General features: G+C 42.2%; 3 protein-coding genes across 10 annotated transcripts in view; 2 read left to right on the top strand and 1 right to left on the bottom strand.

Annotated features, from left to right (window-relative positions):
• Positions 1–3,742, top strand: part of cdh15 (cadherin 15, type 1, M-cadherin (myotubule)) — a 39,798-nt gene extending 36,056 nt beyond the window's left edge. For all 6 annotated transcript variants that reach the window (XM_056411918.1, XM_056411917.1, XM_056411920.1 and 3 more), the window contains 4 exons: positions 60–299; positions 965–1,113; positions 1,239–1,415; positions 1,924–3,742. In XM_056411918.1, coding sequence (XP_056267893.1) covers positions 60–299; positions 965–1,113; positions 1,239–1,415; positions 1,924–2,124 — 767 coding nt within the window. In that variant the 3' untranslated portion in view covers positions 2,125–3,742. The remainder of the gene's footprint in view (positions 1–59; positions 300–964; positions 1,114–1,238; positions 1,416–1,923) is intronic.
• Positions 3,743–3,857: 115 nt separating this feature from the next.
• Positions 3,858–11,404, bottom strand: spg7 (SPG7 matrix AAA peptidase subunit, paraplegin). Its single transcript, XM_056411913.1, has 17 exons — positions 10,922–11,404; positions 10,225–10,327; positions 10,052–10,141; positions 9,704–9,945; positions 9,459–9,598; positions 9,217–9,319; positions 8,983–9,108; positions 8,717–8,879; positions 8,166–8,339; positions 7,949–8,073; positions 7,653–7,755; positions 6,222–6,332; positions 5,975–6,090; positions 5,730–5,886; positions 5,253–5,416; positions 5,003–5,080; positions 3,858–4,868 (listed from the first exon to the last, which is right to left on the bottom strand). Exons 1-17 carry the CDS (start codon positions 11,111–11,113, stop codon positions 4,662–4,664), a joined length of 2,394 nt encoding a protein of 797 aa, XP_056267888.1. The 5' UTR covers positions 11,114–11,404; the 3' UTR covers positions 3,858–4,661.
• A 1,714-nt stretch (positions 11,405–13,118) lies between these two features.
• Positions 13,119–17,653, top strand: part of ankrd11 (ankyrin repeat domain 11) — a 99,294-nt gene continuing 94,759 nt past the window's right edge. For 2 of the 3 annotated variants that reach the window (XM_056412371.1, XM_056412369.1), the window contains exon 1: positions 13,119–13,216. The gene's annotated coding sequence lies outside the window, so the exon portion shown is untranslated. The other variant, XM_056412370.1, reaches the window with a different exon arrangement.

Raw genomic sequence — 17,653 nt, 5'->3', positions numbered from 1 at the left:
GGAGTGAGAGGGCTTTGCATGAGTGTCCTAACCTCACACCACTCTCCTTCCCTCTTCAGATACTCACGCGGTGCTCCAGCCCCTCGTAGAGCTGCAGGCGGGGGAGTATGCGGTTACAGTGTTCGTGTCCGACTCCGGCAGCCCACTCATGAGCGCTTATGCTCAGCTCAACGTCACGGTGTGTGTCTGTGACTCTTTTGGAGATTGTAAGTCTGAGGCGGGGGCCGTCCTCGGCTCCAGTGTGGGAATCAGCTTCATCGCTCTCATCATCATCATGGCCAGCATTGCACTCCTACTGTGTAAGTCTTGAATCGTCCAGTCTTCAGGAGTCTTTTATTTTTTTATTTATTTGCACAATAAAAGAAAAACAGTACAAATGTAACATTTTCAAAAGACGCAGAAATGAGTGCAGGTGAGAAAAGAAACCCAAAGGGCTTATACAAGGTTCTCAATTAAAGTAATAAACAAGCATAAAGTTAAACAGGGTAAATCAAACATAAGACACAATAAACGAATACCTTGTCCTATGGTCCTGTGGATTCAATCCATCAACATATATATCGATAATAATACATGTCATCAACAAATACAAAGCACAATGTACATGATGGCTCAGTAGTCTTTTATATTGCAAACATGACCTCAGATATAGTTGAAATAAATGACTCGTGAAGATGTGCTTTTTTGGAGTTGATTTGACAAATAATTACGAACGTTAATGCCATCTGATGCAATAATATTACAAAACCCATTTTGGCACTTGAATACCTTGTCTAGTTCCTATTATAAACGTATAAATAAAAAATGGACATTTAAATATGACTTTGGGTTGACACTTTCCACTATTTTCTGATATTTTAGACTAAACTATAAATCTGCAGATGAATTGATAGTGAAAAGAAGCCCTATAATCATTTACACCATGGTGAACAACACTTCATGGTTGTCCTCTGTTTGATCGCAGTGCTGCTCCTCCTGGCTGTGGCGGTGACCACCTGTGGGAGACGCCACCATATCAAGAAAGGATCAGGTCTGCTCGTCGGGGAATCAGAAGATGACATCCGGGACAATGTCTTCAACTATGATGAGCAAGGCGGGGGTGAGGAGGACGAGGTGAGGCTGCACAGGTCACGAGTCAACAGGTCTGGACGACCCTGTGGTCCAGTTTCTGCACGTTATCATTGTATTCGTAGAGCACATGCAGAGTCCATCTGTAGCTTCTTCCCCGCACCTCGCAGAATGGCTTTAGCATTGACCTGCTGTGGAATCCCCATGACGCACCTTCAACGCCGGGGTCCTACTACCCTCGAGGCAAGCAGCCCCTCAGGAGGGATGCCCCGCATAACCTGCCCTCACCCATCTACCCACGGAGGCCCCCAGCGGATCCCACTGACATCGAAGACTACATCAATGATGTGAGACGCTTCTACCGGGACCCTGTTTTACCCTCATATCATGACTTTATTCTAAAATATCAGACGATTATATAAAGTTATATTGAAGGGTATACCCATCCCTAAATTCAAAGGGCAAATAATGAATTTACTATCAAATTAAAAAACGCAAAGTAATCAACAGGTCTGATAGAAAGACAACTCTTTCACCTGCACGTGTGCATCTGTGACGACGCCTTCACCCTTTCTGATGAAGTTCATCTTTTTTATAATTGTTTTAATCTGTGATGATAAGAAATTGTCCTATACATTTCAACTGTGATCAGTTTAGAAAGACACTAAATGGGGTTTTTTCAATCGATATGTGCATATACTTAGAGGCGACATCACTAATTTTACTCATCAACATCTGTTTTCATGTTTGGGGAGGACTATGTACTAGTAACGTGAAGTTAGAAAAAACCGTTGTTCCTAGAAGAGGCTGTGTGATTCTGTCAACTTAAAAAGCGCGTCATTGGTCTTCCTTCAGGGCCTGGAGGCTGCCGACAACGACCCCAACGTGCCTCCATACGACACAGCCCTGATCTATGACTACGAGGGAGAGGGCTCCCTGACAGGCAGCCTCAGCTCCGTTGCTTCAGGCAGCTCCGACGGAGACCAGGACTACGACTACCTCAACGACTGGGGACCACGCTTTCAGAAATTGGCTAACATGTTTGACCCATGTTAAGGCGGACAGCGCTCCACACAAAGAAGACCCGCATGCCTCACCGCCAGTTATGGGCACAGATCAGGCCTCAGGAGTTTTATTTTCTGCACACATTTGAAAAGATTTTAGTCCAAGACGAGATTTGAAGCGTGCGAAAGAAAAATAAATGCTCTGTGAAACCACGGGTCTTTAGTTGAATGTGCCTTCGGGTTAAATTGATGATCATTTGGACAGAAATGAGAAAAATGGCTCGTTGCAAAGTAAAGCTTGAGTAGACACGACCCGCCACGAGGAAAAGAAGCGCACCGAGTGTGTGTTGAAATGAATGTCCATGTTTGGTTATGTTTAACCTCATAGAAAAAAAACTTTATGTATTTCTTTTTTATATACATTATTATTTTATAAGGTAAATTGATTTTGTTTGTTTTTCTTTTCCTCCATTCCAGCATCTGTAAATCATTTTGGGAGAAAAATATTTCTCAACAAAACAACGGAATATTCTGAAATCAAATTGATTGGAGGTGTAGACTCTGAATTGTGGTTTTTTTGTATGAGTTTAGAGTTTAAAGGTGTCTACAGAATAATTGTAAATCTTTTATTTAGTGTGTGTTGTTTTTACATTTTGTTATGTTGCAGATTTATACAAAAACATGTCATCAATCTACACTGAACACATAACAACAAAGCGAAAACAGGAAAGGTTTACAAATAATAAATAAATAAAAATAGTGAAAATATCACATTGGTTGTTGTAGAGGCCCTAACATTTTTCCATTGTAAGTATTGAAGCTAGGGGGACATGTTCGGCTTGTGTTCTGCCACAAACAATGTCAACAATGTTCTCATTAGCAGGCACTTACCTAAATGCCTTTTAATGGTACTGTGCCACCCTGTGTTCAATTGTAGGAAGTGCACGTCCCAATTCACCCAGTGTTTCCTTCAAAGATATAAGAAAGCATAAAAACTAAATGTTTGCTCCAACAGTGTTGTTGTGGCCAGCACTGTCACCTCACAGCGAGGTCCCGGTCCGGCCAGTCCTTCTGTGTGGAGTGGGCATGTTCTCCCTATGTCAGCGTGGGCTTCCTCCCACAGTCCAAAGACTGTAGGAGTAAATTGGACTCTAAATTGCCCGGAGGTTATGAGCGTGAATGGTCGTGAGTCTCTATGTCAGCCCTGCGATAAACTGGCAACCGGTCCAGGGTGAACCTCGCCCTGGCCCAATGTCAGCTGAGATCAGCTCCAGCGCCCCACGATAAGCGGTTCGGATAATGGAATGGAATATCAAACATAACACCAAACAGATGGAGCTGTTGCAGCGTTTCCAGCGGTGGAGACTCGAGAGATTGGGAAGAGTTGAATGGAGAGAAGTACGGAAATATCCTCAATGAAAACGTGCTGGGCTGAGATTTACCTTCCAACAGGACAATGGCCCTAAACACACATCTGGCAGACGGGAGGCCTCGACCAACGGGCCACATCCAATCTGATGGAGCTTGATAGGATCTGCAGGTCCACGCGTGGAAAGCTTGTCTCGTCATACCAAAGAAGACTCGAGGCCCAAAGGAATACTGAACACTATATCAATGTGATATTTCAGTGTGTATCTCTAATCAATTTGCAAAATAAATCTAAAATCCTGTTTCTGCTTTCTCAATGAGGTGGCGTTGAGTGTGGTTTGGGGCATGTTTTGAAAGGTGTTGGTGGATCAATGTACTCTGCTGCCACGAAAACTAAGTGCAACATTAAGAGAAACACATATTTAAAAACTTTATTTAAACTTAAATATTTAGCAACACCATCCATTGAGACGTGATAGTCACTTGTGGCAACACAACAAATACACAGTCCAAAAGACTTAAAGAAAACAGTACCGGTACTTCAATCTATCAACTCAATCTGTATGTCCCGGAGTCAGAGGATGACCACGGCGTGTGGAGTAATATCTGTAGCCTAAAAATCAACATGACGATAATGCAGACCTGCACGTGTTCATGTACCCTCAATGGATGCTCATATATTTGGTGCAACTTTTCAGTATAGAATGACGTGACTTATAAGTGGCTAGCAGTTGCTCTGCTATGTCATTGACAAATACAACGAAATTTGAAAAAAGTATTACTCCAATCCAAACCTGTATGCACTGCAGTGAGGTTTGCATAAAAATGATCGCACGTCATTTTCAGGTATTAGTGCACAGAGCATGGACATGTTGGTTGCACATACAGTAAGTAGATTCCTTTTGAACAGAGCTGTTTCTAATGTGTCCGTGGCACAATAACATGGTGGTGCAGCAAACACACGAATGATGGGATTTCTCTCAGAGAGTCATTTTCAAAGTTGCACTGGGTTATTTAGGCCCGTTTCAGGTTATCTAAACGAGTCATCCAACTGTGCATTTGCACACAACATCTCCATTGAAACGTTGCCGATTTCACTTTCAGGCCTATAAAGCTTCAAAGCGAAGAATCAAAGCACGGTTGTATTAAATGCACCAAGCCCCAGATGACCTCCACAAGATCCAGCAGTCAGAGAACGATCTTGAGACGTTCATTTTAAGATCACACCAGCTGTGGATCCCCGTCCTCTTCTCCGTGTTTACGGGGAGGCGGTTGAGGCTTGTCTTCTCCCGTGTCATGCTTGTCCCTCTCGGCCTCCAACCAGCTCTGTGGGAGGATCAACTTCTTGGGCCCGTAGGGGGGGGGGCCCAGCAAGGCTTCGATGTCATCGTAGTTCACCACCTCTCGTTCCAACAGCGCGTTGGCCATCTGGAAAGACGGACCACCAATAAGTTGAGATTTATTACAACTGAACACAAAGCGGTTGCACAGAAGTGCTCAATGATGAAAATAGCCATGTTCTAAATACACAACATGTTTGATCAAAGAAGGGCGCAATTCACCTGTATCAGCTTGTCTCGGTTGTCCAGCAGCAGCTTCTCTGTGTGCCTGTAAGCACGCGCTATCAACAACTTGGCCTCCTGAAAGAGCAACGCGTGAGGTCAAATCTATATTTAATTATGACGTGAAACAACATTCCATGTGTCGGAGGGAAGTTGAACAGGGAGACTTCAAGGTGATAACCCAAAACTCATTGTGTCAACATGCGGGATAACAGAGAACAAAACAAATAATCCAATATTAGAACCCCACGTGGTCCATCTGCTGCTGCAGGCCCTGGCTGAAGGGACGGCGTCCGACGCCACCCATTGTCTCCGTGTCTGGGAATGAGACTTGGCCGATGCTGTCACACATGCCGTACTGCTTCACCATGGAGTAGGCCACTCGCGTCACCTTACGCAAGTCATCCTGAGCTCCTGGGGACACAGGGTGAGGAGACTTCAATCACGGTTTTTAACTGGATGCCAAGTTATGGGACACAGGATAGGAAAGGATTTGGACGTTCAGCAGTCGATACATGTTTGACTAAGTAGAACACATATGTATCAGGGTACTGCACTGAAAACAACACCACATTGTAGCAGTTTCCTTTATATATCTTCATTTCAGGAATAATACAAAAAAAACATAATTATTTGTTTAAGATTAAAGAAGGGTTAGAAATCTTAAAGCGGTTATTTGAAAGAAATCAGGTGTGATTAAAGCGGATACACAATGAATGGAGTGTACCTGTTGTAACCGTGTTAAAGGTGATGGCCTCCGCAGCTCTTCCTCCCAGGGCCATGCACATCCGCTCAAACAGCTGCTCCTTGGTGAACAGAAACTGGTTACGAGGTAAGATCTGGGTGAATCCCAGAGAGGCATTGGTGCGCGGGGCAATGGACACCTGAAAGACACACCACACAACTGAAGATTTCAACCAACGTCCTGCCGCGTCTTTACAAATGACCACAACCACTCGACTCAGCTGCTACCTTCAAGACGGCCTCTGTGTGCTCCAGAAGCCATCCCACTAAGACATGTCCGGACTCATGGAAGGCGACCACCCTCTGCTCCTCTTTGGACAGGATATTACTCTTCTTCACACTCCCTGAACACACACACACACACACACACACACACCTGTCAGATTACGCCAGAGTGGCATATTTTCCCACAATACAGCATGAATGCGCACATATACATGGCCAATAAAGCTGATTCTGATTTGCGTCGCCGTACCTGCTAATAGTCGCTCGACTGCATACTCAAAGTTACAGGTGTCGATGGACTTGTGCCCTTCCCTGGCAGCGTGCAGGGCGGCTTCGTTACAAATGTTTGCTATATCTGCACCTGCAGGGACAAAGTGATTCGGAAACAGCAATGTCATGATCACCATATGGAAACGACACATCAGTACACATCGACAGGTTGTGTTGTGACTTTGTAATGTTTCACGTTTGTTGATTGACAGCTTTTGTGTATTCATAGATGCAGGCCGTCATTTTGTTATGGCCACAGTTGTTCAAAGATTTACATGGAGGACAAAACACTAAATATGGATATATATACAGGACTGTCTCAGAAAATTAGAATATTGTGATAAAGTTCTTTATTTTCTGTAATGCAATTTAAAAAACAAAAATGTCATGCATTCTGGATTCATTACAAATCAACTGAAATATTGCAAGCCTTTTATTCTTTTAATATTGCTGATTATGGCTTACAGCTTAAGAAAACTCAAATATCCTATTTCTAAATATTAGAATATCATGAAAAAGTATACTAGTAGGGTATTAAACAAATCACTTGAATCGTCTAATTAACTCGAAACACCTGGAAACACATTTTCAAATGTTTGATCTTTTTTTTTACTTGGTCTGAGGAAATATTCAAATTTTATGAGATAGGATTTTAGAGTTTTCTTAAGCTGTAAGCCATAATCAGCAATATTAAAATAATAAAAGGCTTGCAATATTTCAGTTGATTTGTAATGAATCCAGAATGCATGACATTTTTGTTTTTTTAATTGCATTACAGAAAATAAAGAACTTTATCACAATATTATAATTTTCTGAGACAGTCCTGTATATATATATATATAAATTATATATATACACTACCGTTCAAAAGTTTGGGGTCATCCAGACAATTTCGTGTCTTCCATGAAAACTCACTTTTATTTATCAAATGAATTGAAAATTGAATACAAAATATAGTCAAGACATTGACAAGGTTAGAAATAATGATTAATATTTGAAGTATTAATTTTGTTCTTCAAACTTCAAGCTCAAAGGAAGGCCAGTTGTATAGCTTATATCACCAGCATAACTGTTTTCAGCTGTGCTAACATAATTGCACAAGGGTTTTCTAATCAGATATTAGTCTTCTAAGGCGATTAGCAAACACAATGTACCATTAGAACACTGGAGTGATAGTTGATGTAAATGGGCCTCTATACACCTATGGAGATATTTCATTAGAAACCAGACGTTTCCACCTAGAATAGTCATTTACCACATTAACAATGTATAGTGTGTATTTTTGATTCATGTTATCTTTATTGAAAAAACAGTGCTTTTCTTTGAAAAATAAAGACATTTCTAAGTGACCCCAAACTTTTGAACGGTAGTGTATATATATATATATATATATATACATGTTTAAATATACCACTGAAGCCCGGAGAGAGCTCAGCCAGACGCTGAGAGTAGAAATTAGCTGGTTGGGTCAGCTTCAAGATCTTCAGATGTTGCTCAAAGATCTCCTTCCTCTCCTAAGAGACAGCAATACAAATAAAAAAAATAGATTTAACTCGACCTCCCACACAATTAGACATTTGATTTGCTTCATAATGTTTAAAACAGCTCAATAGGATACCGATATTTGGGAAAAGTGCTGCTCCAAATAATGAAATGTATATTTTCAAAACAGCAAAAAAAAACAGAGGCTTGAATGCTCAAGACTACCAGCAGAGTGGGGAAGTCTATGAAGATGTGCCGGTCCAGTCTGCCTGGTCTCGTGAGAGCATTGTCCAGGACATCTGCTCGGTTAGTGGAAGCGAGGACGATGACGTGGTCCGTCGTTCCCATTCCTGCAAGACACGGAGCAAATGTTTCACCATTCAGTGGGAAAGGTCCGCCTCCGATGACAGCAAACTGCTGTGCGATGCCATGTGTCACTCACCATCCATCTCCACCAGCAGCTGGTTGAGGGTCTGCTCCTCTTCAGTGTTGGAGAACCCCGACATGTTGGTGGAGCGCTTCTTCCCCACAGCGTCGATCTCATCGATGTAGACAATGCAGGGTGCTCTGCTGCGAGCCTCCTTGAACAGACTCCTTACCCGAGCAGCACCCAGGCCTACACGCCAACGCAACGCACGTCACGCGAGGAGTAAACTACCAGAAGGCCGCCATGTAAAGGCGGAGCAATGACGACTGGAATCAAAATCACGATATATATATATTTTTTTAACCAATAATTTGATCTCTCCAGTCTGGTCTGGTGGACAGATTATTTGAAACGATAATTACACAAACTAAATTGGAGAAATAAAGGCTAATAATGTGTAAATAATGAGAACAAAAGTCTGATTTCTTCAATTAAGCCCTGGAGCACAAGCACAGACATTTAATCTATATCACAATGTTATCATTAACAACCAAACCTACTCTCGTATCGAATATCAGCATAATTCTGACGCAAGTATAATAATTGCTGGTGTTGTGTGTACATACCGCCAATGATCTCCACAAATTCGGAGCCGGCCATTGCCAGAAAGGGCACTTGGGCCTCAGTGGCCACAGCCTTAGCCAGCAGCGTCTTCCCACAGCCTGGAGGCCCAAGCAGCAATGAACCCTTGGGGACCTTGGCTCCCAGCTTCAGGTACCGTTCTGGATTCTGACATTACATAACATCAATGAGATAGACATCGGGGAATTTCAGGTTTTACTCATGCAAGATCTGGTGGAAACAAACATATAGTTATAATAGATATTCCTACCTTGAGGTAGTCCACGAATTCCTTTATTTCTATCTTCGCCTCGTGTAGGCCCGCCACATCTTTGAAACGTACACCTTTACCGGACTTACTGTCCACAATGGTGAACTTGGCCATCTTCAGCTGGTTCTGTTAAATGCATTGTAATACGCAATTAATACACAAATTATATCAGTGAAGCGTAATAAAAAAGAACTACTGGTGCACGGGCCAAATTTCAACTGTGGTTTCACTCACAAAAGCACTGAAGCCGCCATCTTTGCCACCCAGGCCTGCTAGTCGGAAGATGTACCAGAGAATAGCCACGCCAATAGCAGCCATCCCCAGAGCATAGACCGCACTGCGAAGAGAACAGATGGAAAAACAGTGGTAGACGCAAGCTTTTACAGAGTATGGACATCACATTCCTTCATATTGCTCATTGAACCCCATAAAGGTATTTATTTTAAAGTGTGTGCTAAAAAAGGTCACGTTCTTACTTCCCAAAAAATCCTGTGCGTTTGTAGGACACCTGGATCCGGTCCTTAGCGTTGATAAGCAGCTCTTCTTCAGCAGCTCTCAGCTTCTCTTCGAATTTGTCAATGTTGGCAACCTGCATTCTGTACATGAGCGCCAGCCTCTGCAGAGCAGGAAACGTGGCGGGAAAGGAGCGAGTTAGTGTGCACGGCGGCTGGAACAGTTCTAATGCTCATTTAGCATTTGCAATAAATCGGGCTCGACATACAGGCCTTCCGAAGATGACCGCTCCAGGATGAAGGTAGATTTCGACAATGTCACTCTCAGGAACGACCTGTATGCGGGACACCTCTCCCTTGGCCAGCATCTCGTTGAAAAAGTCGTTCCAGGAGATGTTGCCGCCGCTGGTATTGATGGAGTTCAGCACGCTCATGACGAGCGCGATGATGAAGAGGGTCCGCAGGCGCTCCCGGTACATCTGGTCATCCTGCTCTCGACGTTTCTTCTCCTCTGAAAGGCGAGGCAGATTGTGAAGGAGGAGAATACAAAGAATGAGAGAGAGAAATTAAGATCACAGCCATATTGTCATTAAACAGTTGAGCTATTTATCACTTACCTTCATTTTCCTCTGGAATTTTCCCCTTTGGTCCACTACTTTTATCTTTCTCTTGTTTGGATTGAGATGTACTGAAGAAGTTTATTGATCCTAACAATCAGAAATAGTCATATGTTAGCAAAATAAAAGATGTTTAAGTAAAGGTACTAGGGATGATACAACTATGCATTTACCTAATAGATTCACCAAACCAACAGGGTTCCTCAGCAGGTTGTTTCTGATTAACTCTTTGCTCATTCCCACCATGCCAGGACCCAAGGGTCTGTGGAGGAGACTCTAAAATAGGAACGTTGGGATATCGTCATTTTTTTTGTTGGGTAATACAACATATCAGAGAGAATTTGTCAGAGTGGAAGTAATAACAGTTGCTGAAGATAAACCAAGTAGAAGCAGTAAAGCATGATGCAATTTCAAATGAAAAGGACTTTGACAGTAGAATAACTGTTGAATCACACTTACTAAAAATATACACTTATTAAATATATCATAAAGCACCTCACAATGAATTTCGAATGGACTGTTAAACATTTTATAATTGCAGCCAATGATTATCACCGTAAGTTTACCTCTAAAAAAAAGTCACCTGATGACACTGTTGATCTAATTTGAAGCACATGGAACTGATAGTGACTGACTCTTACGTGGACACACACAAGTAGAGTCGGTCTCTCTCTCTCTCTATATATATATATATATATTTTTTTAAAAATATATATATATACATATGTGACTGATGGAAATCACTGAGATGTCTACTTCAAATCCAGAAAGCGGGATCCCCTTGCTTGTCGACCCCTCATCGTGTATAGTCCAATGTGAGAGGCCACCGCTAAACGGATCACACTTACACGACGGCGTGTTTCCACTTACCTCCATGAGTCCCTGTGGTGGACCTGTGAGTGGCCGCTCTGGTTTGGAGCAGAGCATCTTTCTTACATGATCACCTCTGAACAGCGCGTGTTTTGTTGATACGCGAGAGTTTTGTCTCGACAGAGTCCACAATAAACCCGCACTGTATTTTCTACACAGTCCAGTACGATGCTGCAGCAACAACGCCGACATGGCGTCTGTTTTTGCAAAAAGCTGTGGCGTTATATTACCTGGACCTCTGCAATGCCATAGCTGTCAGTGTTTACCCCCCGAAGCCGCTGAGAGCTAGCTAGCTTCCTCTGTTATCCAACTGTGTAAAGATGTCAGCCCGAGATCACGGGCCTCCTCCACGAAGAAAGAAGGTGGACATAAACGAGATTGTATCTGTATTGTCTGATTATCAAAGTTGCGACAGACTATGTTTCAACGGTGAATAATATTGAACCGTGTCGTTTTACACATCTTGCTGGTTTTGGAAACATCTTTGCCTCGAACTTTGAACTACAACCTTCTAGTTATTGTTCAAGGACCTACTCGCTGCGCGGACATTTGCGCAGGTATTATGCAATCAATGTCGGCGCTGCAATCTCTAGTCTCGCATTACAGTTCATGCAGTTAACAGTAAATACATTGTATTGCCTCTAAATGGTGCCCACTTTTTTTCAAGATAACGGTAGCGCTGCAAAGAAGTTAACTTTGCTTCACACCATGTGGCGCACATTCACTGCGCACTGATATTGGTTCAGTTCATAGTTGCGCTTTATCCTCGGCCACTTTGGGCCCAGGGTTTTTCTTGTGCTGAGGGGCAGTTGTATGGGAGTCTAGTTGTTATTACGTGTTTAAAAAACGCTTAAATCATTTCAGAGTTCCCATATACAATGCACATGCTTAACCTGCATATCTGTAGATATTATATCAAAGTAACTCTTATTTTGTTTGATTACCTGTCAAAATAATAGCTCGAGAATTTTGAAAACAATATTATTGCAGCTCTGCAAAACTGATAAATCCAGCATATATTTGACGAAACATCAGTAAAGTATTAAGGACTGAAATATTTTTACACAATTACATTGACACCCCAGGAGTCCAGCAGAGTGCGCTAGTAGTTCATTGAGTAGACCCAGATCCAGTTAAATTGAGTAACACATTAATAATTATGAACCCTTTTGTTGACAGCTCTAAGTTCAAACTTGTACACACCCATCGCATGTTTTGAGAACTTCGGGCGGTGTGTCATACAGAACTAACAGTGCTGTTTTTTGTTGCAAATAATCACCACGGAAAGTCATTTTAATGCTGACTTCCTATTTACTCCAGTCAGTGAAAGGCTGTACGTGTCTTTCCTAATTGGTGCAGATTGCTGCCTTCAGCTCCTTTAGCACTGTTGTAAAGTGTAAAATATCAAGGCAGTCGTGGAAAGCGACGTATACGGGTCAGTTTGAATGGCATGTATCTTAAACCAATACGAGCATAGATATTTTCTTTGAGCCAATGGAAGCCTTCGTTTTATCTGATTGCGTCTCATCTCGGCCATGGGTGCGTTACATTTGCTCACCAGCACGCTCCGCTTTCATGCCAACTATGTTTTCCTTTCAGTCATAACCTGCGTATGAGGTTTGACCATAGACCGTAGACAAACTAGGTCTAACCTAAAACATGGAGAAGAAATCATAGAGAATATCAGTATGATAAATATAGTGTGTAGTGAACAATATATACGAGTATGCATTGACGAGGAGTGCGATAACCATTACCGGCATATGTTGATGCCTGAGTACTAAATACTTTCAGAATTGTCAGTGTACGCGTAACAGTACACAAAAACTGTTGCCGAATCTAAATACTCAAATGAGTTGGAATAGAAATACCTCAATGTTTCTAGAAATGTTTAAAACGAGTGCAGCCAGTGCCTGTACTCCATTTCCTTTTCTTGGGCTCCAACTATATAATGGAGTGTGGTACCGTGGGTATGAAACTGTGAACCGGGTTCAGCCATGTTGGAGCCATGCTTGTATGTGTTCTGAAGCGCTAGAAGGGTGCTGAGTGGATCCAAAATGGCGTCTGTTTCATGTCGTGGGAAAACAGTAGCCGCCCACAGCTCCCTGGCCAATCAGAATGCTCGTTTCATCAGCGAACCGTTTCCGTCCCCAGCGTCCACACACTGAACTCAAAGGCCGCTCGAAAACCGCTCGAATGTGTTGGAGGAGAGGATTAAACCGTGACAAAATATGATCTTTTGATGGTTTACGTTAACCCAAGCAAGCCTACCGTTTCCCAAATGGAGTGTTAAAGGTTCGTAGTTTGCGGTGACGGTGAAATAGCAACGCTGTGAAAGACTTTCCCTGGATATTTTAGTCTTTATTTCCGTTGGACTTGTGTTTGTTGGTCTACATGGTTTTAACAAGCTCGCGCTAGCTTCGATTCTGGTGAGCTGCTTTTCGAGCTGCGATGGTCGTCGCTACTATATGCGGATGTCTCCGGGCCAGTCTGTACTAAACCAACGGCAACAAATGGGATCATCAAGCATCGGCCGAAAACAGCGCGGCGTTGACTAACTAATACAGATTAAGAATTCGAGTTTGTGGACATTCAGACGCAGGTAAATCGCATTTTTATCTGGTCCTACGCAGCGAACGCGGTAACAACAACAGCACCGACTCGCTGCCCCCGTGGTTAACTCGGGTTGATTTGTGTTGCGACAAAGGTCAACTTGCAATATCTTACTTAGGATTTAAAAGCATGTAGCGTGTGCTTCGTGCTGAAATGTAATTGTTTTTTCTTCTTTACTGTAAATATACAACGTTTTTTGTAGTGCTTTGCTCTGGTTCTTGAATGTAGCCTTTCTTTGGTTATCACGTCAGCTGTGTTAAAAATGATTTGATTAATGATTTGATAAATAAAGGATATTAATATCGTGTATTACAGACAGAGCTAACGTATGCTCTTGTTTTGCAATACGTTATATTTAGAAAATAAATAATTCAGTAAAATAATGGCTATGTGTGATGGAATTGGCATATGTGTGGTATTTTAAAATTAAATTGAAATGTTTTGAGTAAGCAGCTCGTTCTGCATACATTAATATCGTTGATGCACACCTGCCTAAATGCATACTAACAGACCAACAGATCAGGCTTGTTTTGGAAGAGGGCATTTAACATTACTTGCACTATTCATCCATAGTGTAAGTTTAGTCTTACATGTGTTGTATTTTCTAAGGATTACCACATATGGGCCCTTTTATTATCCAAGACAACTGTTATAATTTCATTTCTCAAGGAAGTGCAATAATGACATCCACATGTTTACCTATTGTTGCTTGTCACAATGATAGTAGTTATTTGTCAGTTGGGCTAAAGACATCCTAGTCTACTTGCTTTTCCAGTTAAGTGTGAACCCACAGCTTCATACATTCTAGTCATAAAGCACGATGTCCTGTTCATTTGATGGTCTGTTTCAGCACTGAAGCAACATGGATGGTTCAAGTATTTCTATAAGGAAAGCAATTAATTGGGTTGTCAGAACTACAATCCATGAAGAAAATGTGTGTGCTTTGTAAGGCTATATAAAGTGGAGTTTTTTTAAATCCCCAAAGGCTATTTGGTTTTATCAGGAAGTGTCAATAGTTAGTGGACTAACATTGGGTTGTTTAGATGAATAACTGTCACAATTACCCAAGTTAGCACAGTGTAGTGCCTGTGTTTTCTTTGTAAAATAACATGTAAAGGAGGGGCACACCATGTTGGGATTTGAGATGAGGTGTAGAGGAAATGTAATCTGGAGGAGAAGCCCTCTACTTTGGTGCAGTACCAATGCTGAGGAAAACACTGCAGTGCCGCTGGTGGTGTTTTCCACCAAGATGAAGATACTGAGTGTTTTAGCTTGTTGGGGCGTTCATGTTGACTTCACTGCAGAGGCAGTGATGCATATCTCTGTCTCCCTTGAGCTTGCGTAGGTCCTATTTGTCTGTGCTATAGTTAATACCTCAAATGGTAAGATATGCCTTATTCTGTTACAGTGACTAGGGACGTGCACGGTTTTAAAAGTCCAGGAAAGGTGTTTTTGAGGAATTCTTTACGAAATGTGATCTCAAATACATTAACGGATATCCATGGAAGTGTCTCACACACAGGACACGCAATTGCAATCGCATTAAAACAGAAGTTTTTCTCTAACACTTGAGGTCTAATCATATTGCTATCACTGGTCTGTCAGTCAATTTGATAGTTGTTGATAGTTGTTGATTTGTGTTCTTTGACATTGGGGCGGCTGTAGCTCAGTCGTCGTCCTGCAACCGCAAGTCGGTTCAATCCCCGCTATCCCCATTAGTTTAATGTCGTAGTGTCCATGAGCAAGTCACTGAACCCCCAGTTGCTCCCTGGGCCACTGCAGCCCACTGCTCCTTAATAACTAAGGAAGGGTTAAATGCAGATACAACATTTCATATATGTATATAACTGTGTAATATGTCAATACAAGTATTTCTTTCTTTCTCAATACTGCCCACACATTTTGTTTGTGTGCTAAATTCTATTTAGATTATTAGTCAATCTCAATCTCAGACATTTGGGCCCACGGTGGTGTGTTTTCGTCTAAATCAGAAATGATTAAAAGACATGCTGATGTTTACAGTAAATGCAGAATATGGATTCCATCCAATAATAATGTATTAACAGTCGTCTTATTGAGATATTTTTGAGTTGTACAATCAAAATAGCTAAACGTGTAGATAATCGCAAAGCTACCTGGAACTCCTGAACTGTGGGTACCATCAGGTTTCCATTAGCGATGCCTAGATTTTGCCCCCGTTCTAGAAGTACTACCAGATAATTAAACTATGCCCTCTGCTTGCAACAGGAAATGGAGTTCTGCTGCGGTCACAAAGATCCTGCGCTGTGATCGTAGCTCGAGGTCACACGTTTGGTGCAATCGAAAGGCAAGCAGCGTTTCTCTGTTCCTGCTCCTCACAGCGCGTCTCGCTCCTCTCTTGACTCCGTTGATGGTCGTTTCAACCAGATGCAGGAGATCTGCCGACCCGTTTGTAGCACGCCACAGCTTGTCAACCTCTGGGCTTCCAGCCCATTGACATGGTGCTGTGAACAAAGGGTCGTGGTAAACATGCCCGATTGCTCGGTTTCTTCTTCTGATCCCTTTTAAATTTGCCTATGCCATTTTTGGATAGTCGAATACATATACTGAGGAGAAGATGAACACAACTCGGCCCTTGCATTATGGCAAAAACCCAACGATGATAAACGGGAGCACAAGACGTTGTTGGTTGCTGTGTTTGGGTGGCTCGACAGTAACGGTTGAATCACATTGTGCACAAGTGTTGATTTGGGACAAATTAAGGAACAAATGGCATTAAAATCTAAAAAGCATATCATCAGGGATGAAAGGGTAGATGGCTAGAAATTAGGGATGCACCGATCTGATCGGCGCCGATCCATATCGGCCGATATTCCCATTATCGGTTTTGATCGGCGTTATCAAACCGGCCGATCAGATGATGTAACATCTGCGAGAACTATCAGGCGTTTCAATCGCGGCGCATCGCAACGGAGACGATGCGCCCGGCGAGGGCCGCAGAGTGAGAGGACCACGAGGGGATCCTCACGCACCGAGCGGCGTCCCCGTCCCCCGAGTTGAATCTCCGTGGTCAACTCAGCCGACACTCACATGTCTGAGCCCCTAGAGACTGATGTTGACGGTAAACGCATTCGATCGGGAGCGCGCGAGGGTTTTGATAAAGTTAGCGGAAGGATTTAAGTGACAACATCCGGTTTTGCAAAGTTAGCAGAACGAACCACGTGAAACAACATCCGTTTATCAAAATAAGATGTCGACAAATCAAACACTAACATATAAAAGTAAACAATGAACTGATTTTGTATCTTTATAGATCGTTTCTGAGATTTAGCTTAAATTATGCTAACATTAAAATATTTTTACTGTACCAAGGAAGAGTTTATAAAAATAAGTCAGACTTTTGTATGTTAAAAAAAGTCCTGTATATAGATTTCCCCAAGAGTTCCATGATATGAATAATGCAGATGTGTTCCATACATATCTGAAATCCACTACAATAGCAATCAAACTATTTTAATGTATCAATTAGGACATTTTTCAAAGTAAAAGTCCTAAATGTTTAAAGAAATCGGTAATTTCTTTAATGTTTGGGTTGCTTTATATATGTATTTCCTCATAGTCCGAGGCAATAATGCTACACAATAAATAGAATGCTTCAATCGACACGGTGATCAGTCGGCGTATGTGCAATGTGTTATTATTTTATTCGTTTCGAAACTGAAATCGACGTTTCATAAACAAACACCTACGACTTTACGCGGGTCCGACTTTCGGTGATGTCGACACAATCGGTCCGTCGTGGTCGATAGATAATTCGACTACGCGGCTCGTAATGTGAATGACTCTGAAATGACTTTGACTTTGGCTTTTGCGTTGCGATCTTCCCGCCTCCTCCTCACCATGTCGTGACCGTCGAGTGAAAAAAGCGATAAAAAATTAAATTGTACCTCGTCGTACGGCGTCTTCTCTCCGTTATCAACTCAGCCAATAGCGTCATTTGCATTCGCTGTACTCCTATTAACACCATGGAAGAATAGCAGAATATAGGCTTGCTCTCCTCTGCCCATCTTTCTCGATGTTGTTGTTGTTGGTGGGTGGTGAGGGGTGGTGAAGAAATGGCTGTCTCGAGTGTGTTAATGA

The sequence above is a fragment of the Pseudoliparis swirei genome, chromosome 4, assembly GCF_029220125.1.
Source record: "Pseudoliparis swirei isolate HS2019 ecotype Mariana Trench chromosome 4, NWPU_hadal_v1, whole genome shotgun sequence".
NCBI classification, from domain to species: domain Eukaryota; kingdom Metazoa; phylum Chordata; class Actinopteri; order Perciformes; family Liparidae; genus Pseudoliparis; species Pseudoliparis swirei.
Note: the sequence above shows the minus strand (reverse complement) of the source record. Positions and strands in the feature narration are given on the sequence as shown.

Excerpts from the sequence above, each read along its gene's own strand:
- spg7 (XM_056411913.1), bottom strand. The coding sequence starts at position 11,113 with ATGTCGGCGTTGTTGCTGCAGCATCGTACTGGACTGTGTAGAAAATAC. Across the intron at positions 9,599-9,703 it reads CGGTCATCTTCGGAAGGCCT|AGGCTGGCGCTCATGTACAG; the intron begins GTATGTCGAGCC and ends CCTGCTCTGCAG. Across the intron at positions 5,417-5,729 it reads CTTTAACACGGTTACAACAG|GAGCTCAGGATGACTTGCGT; the intron begins GTACACTCCATT and ends CTGTGTCCCCAG.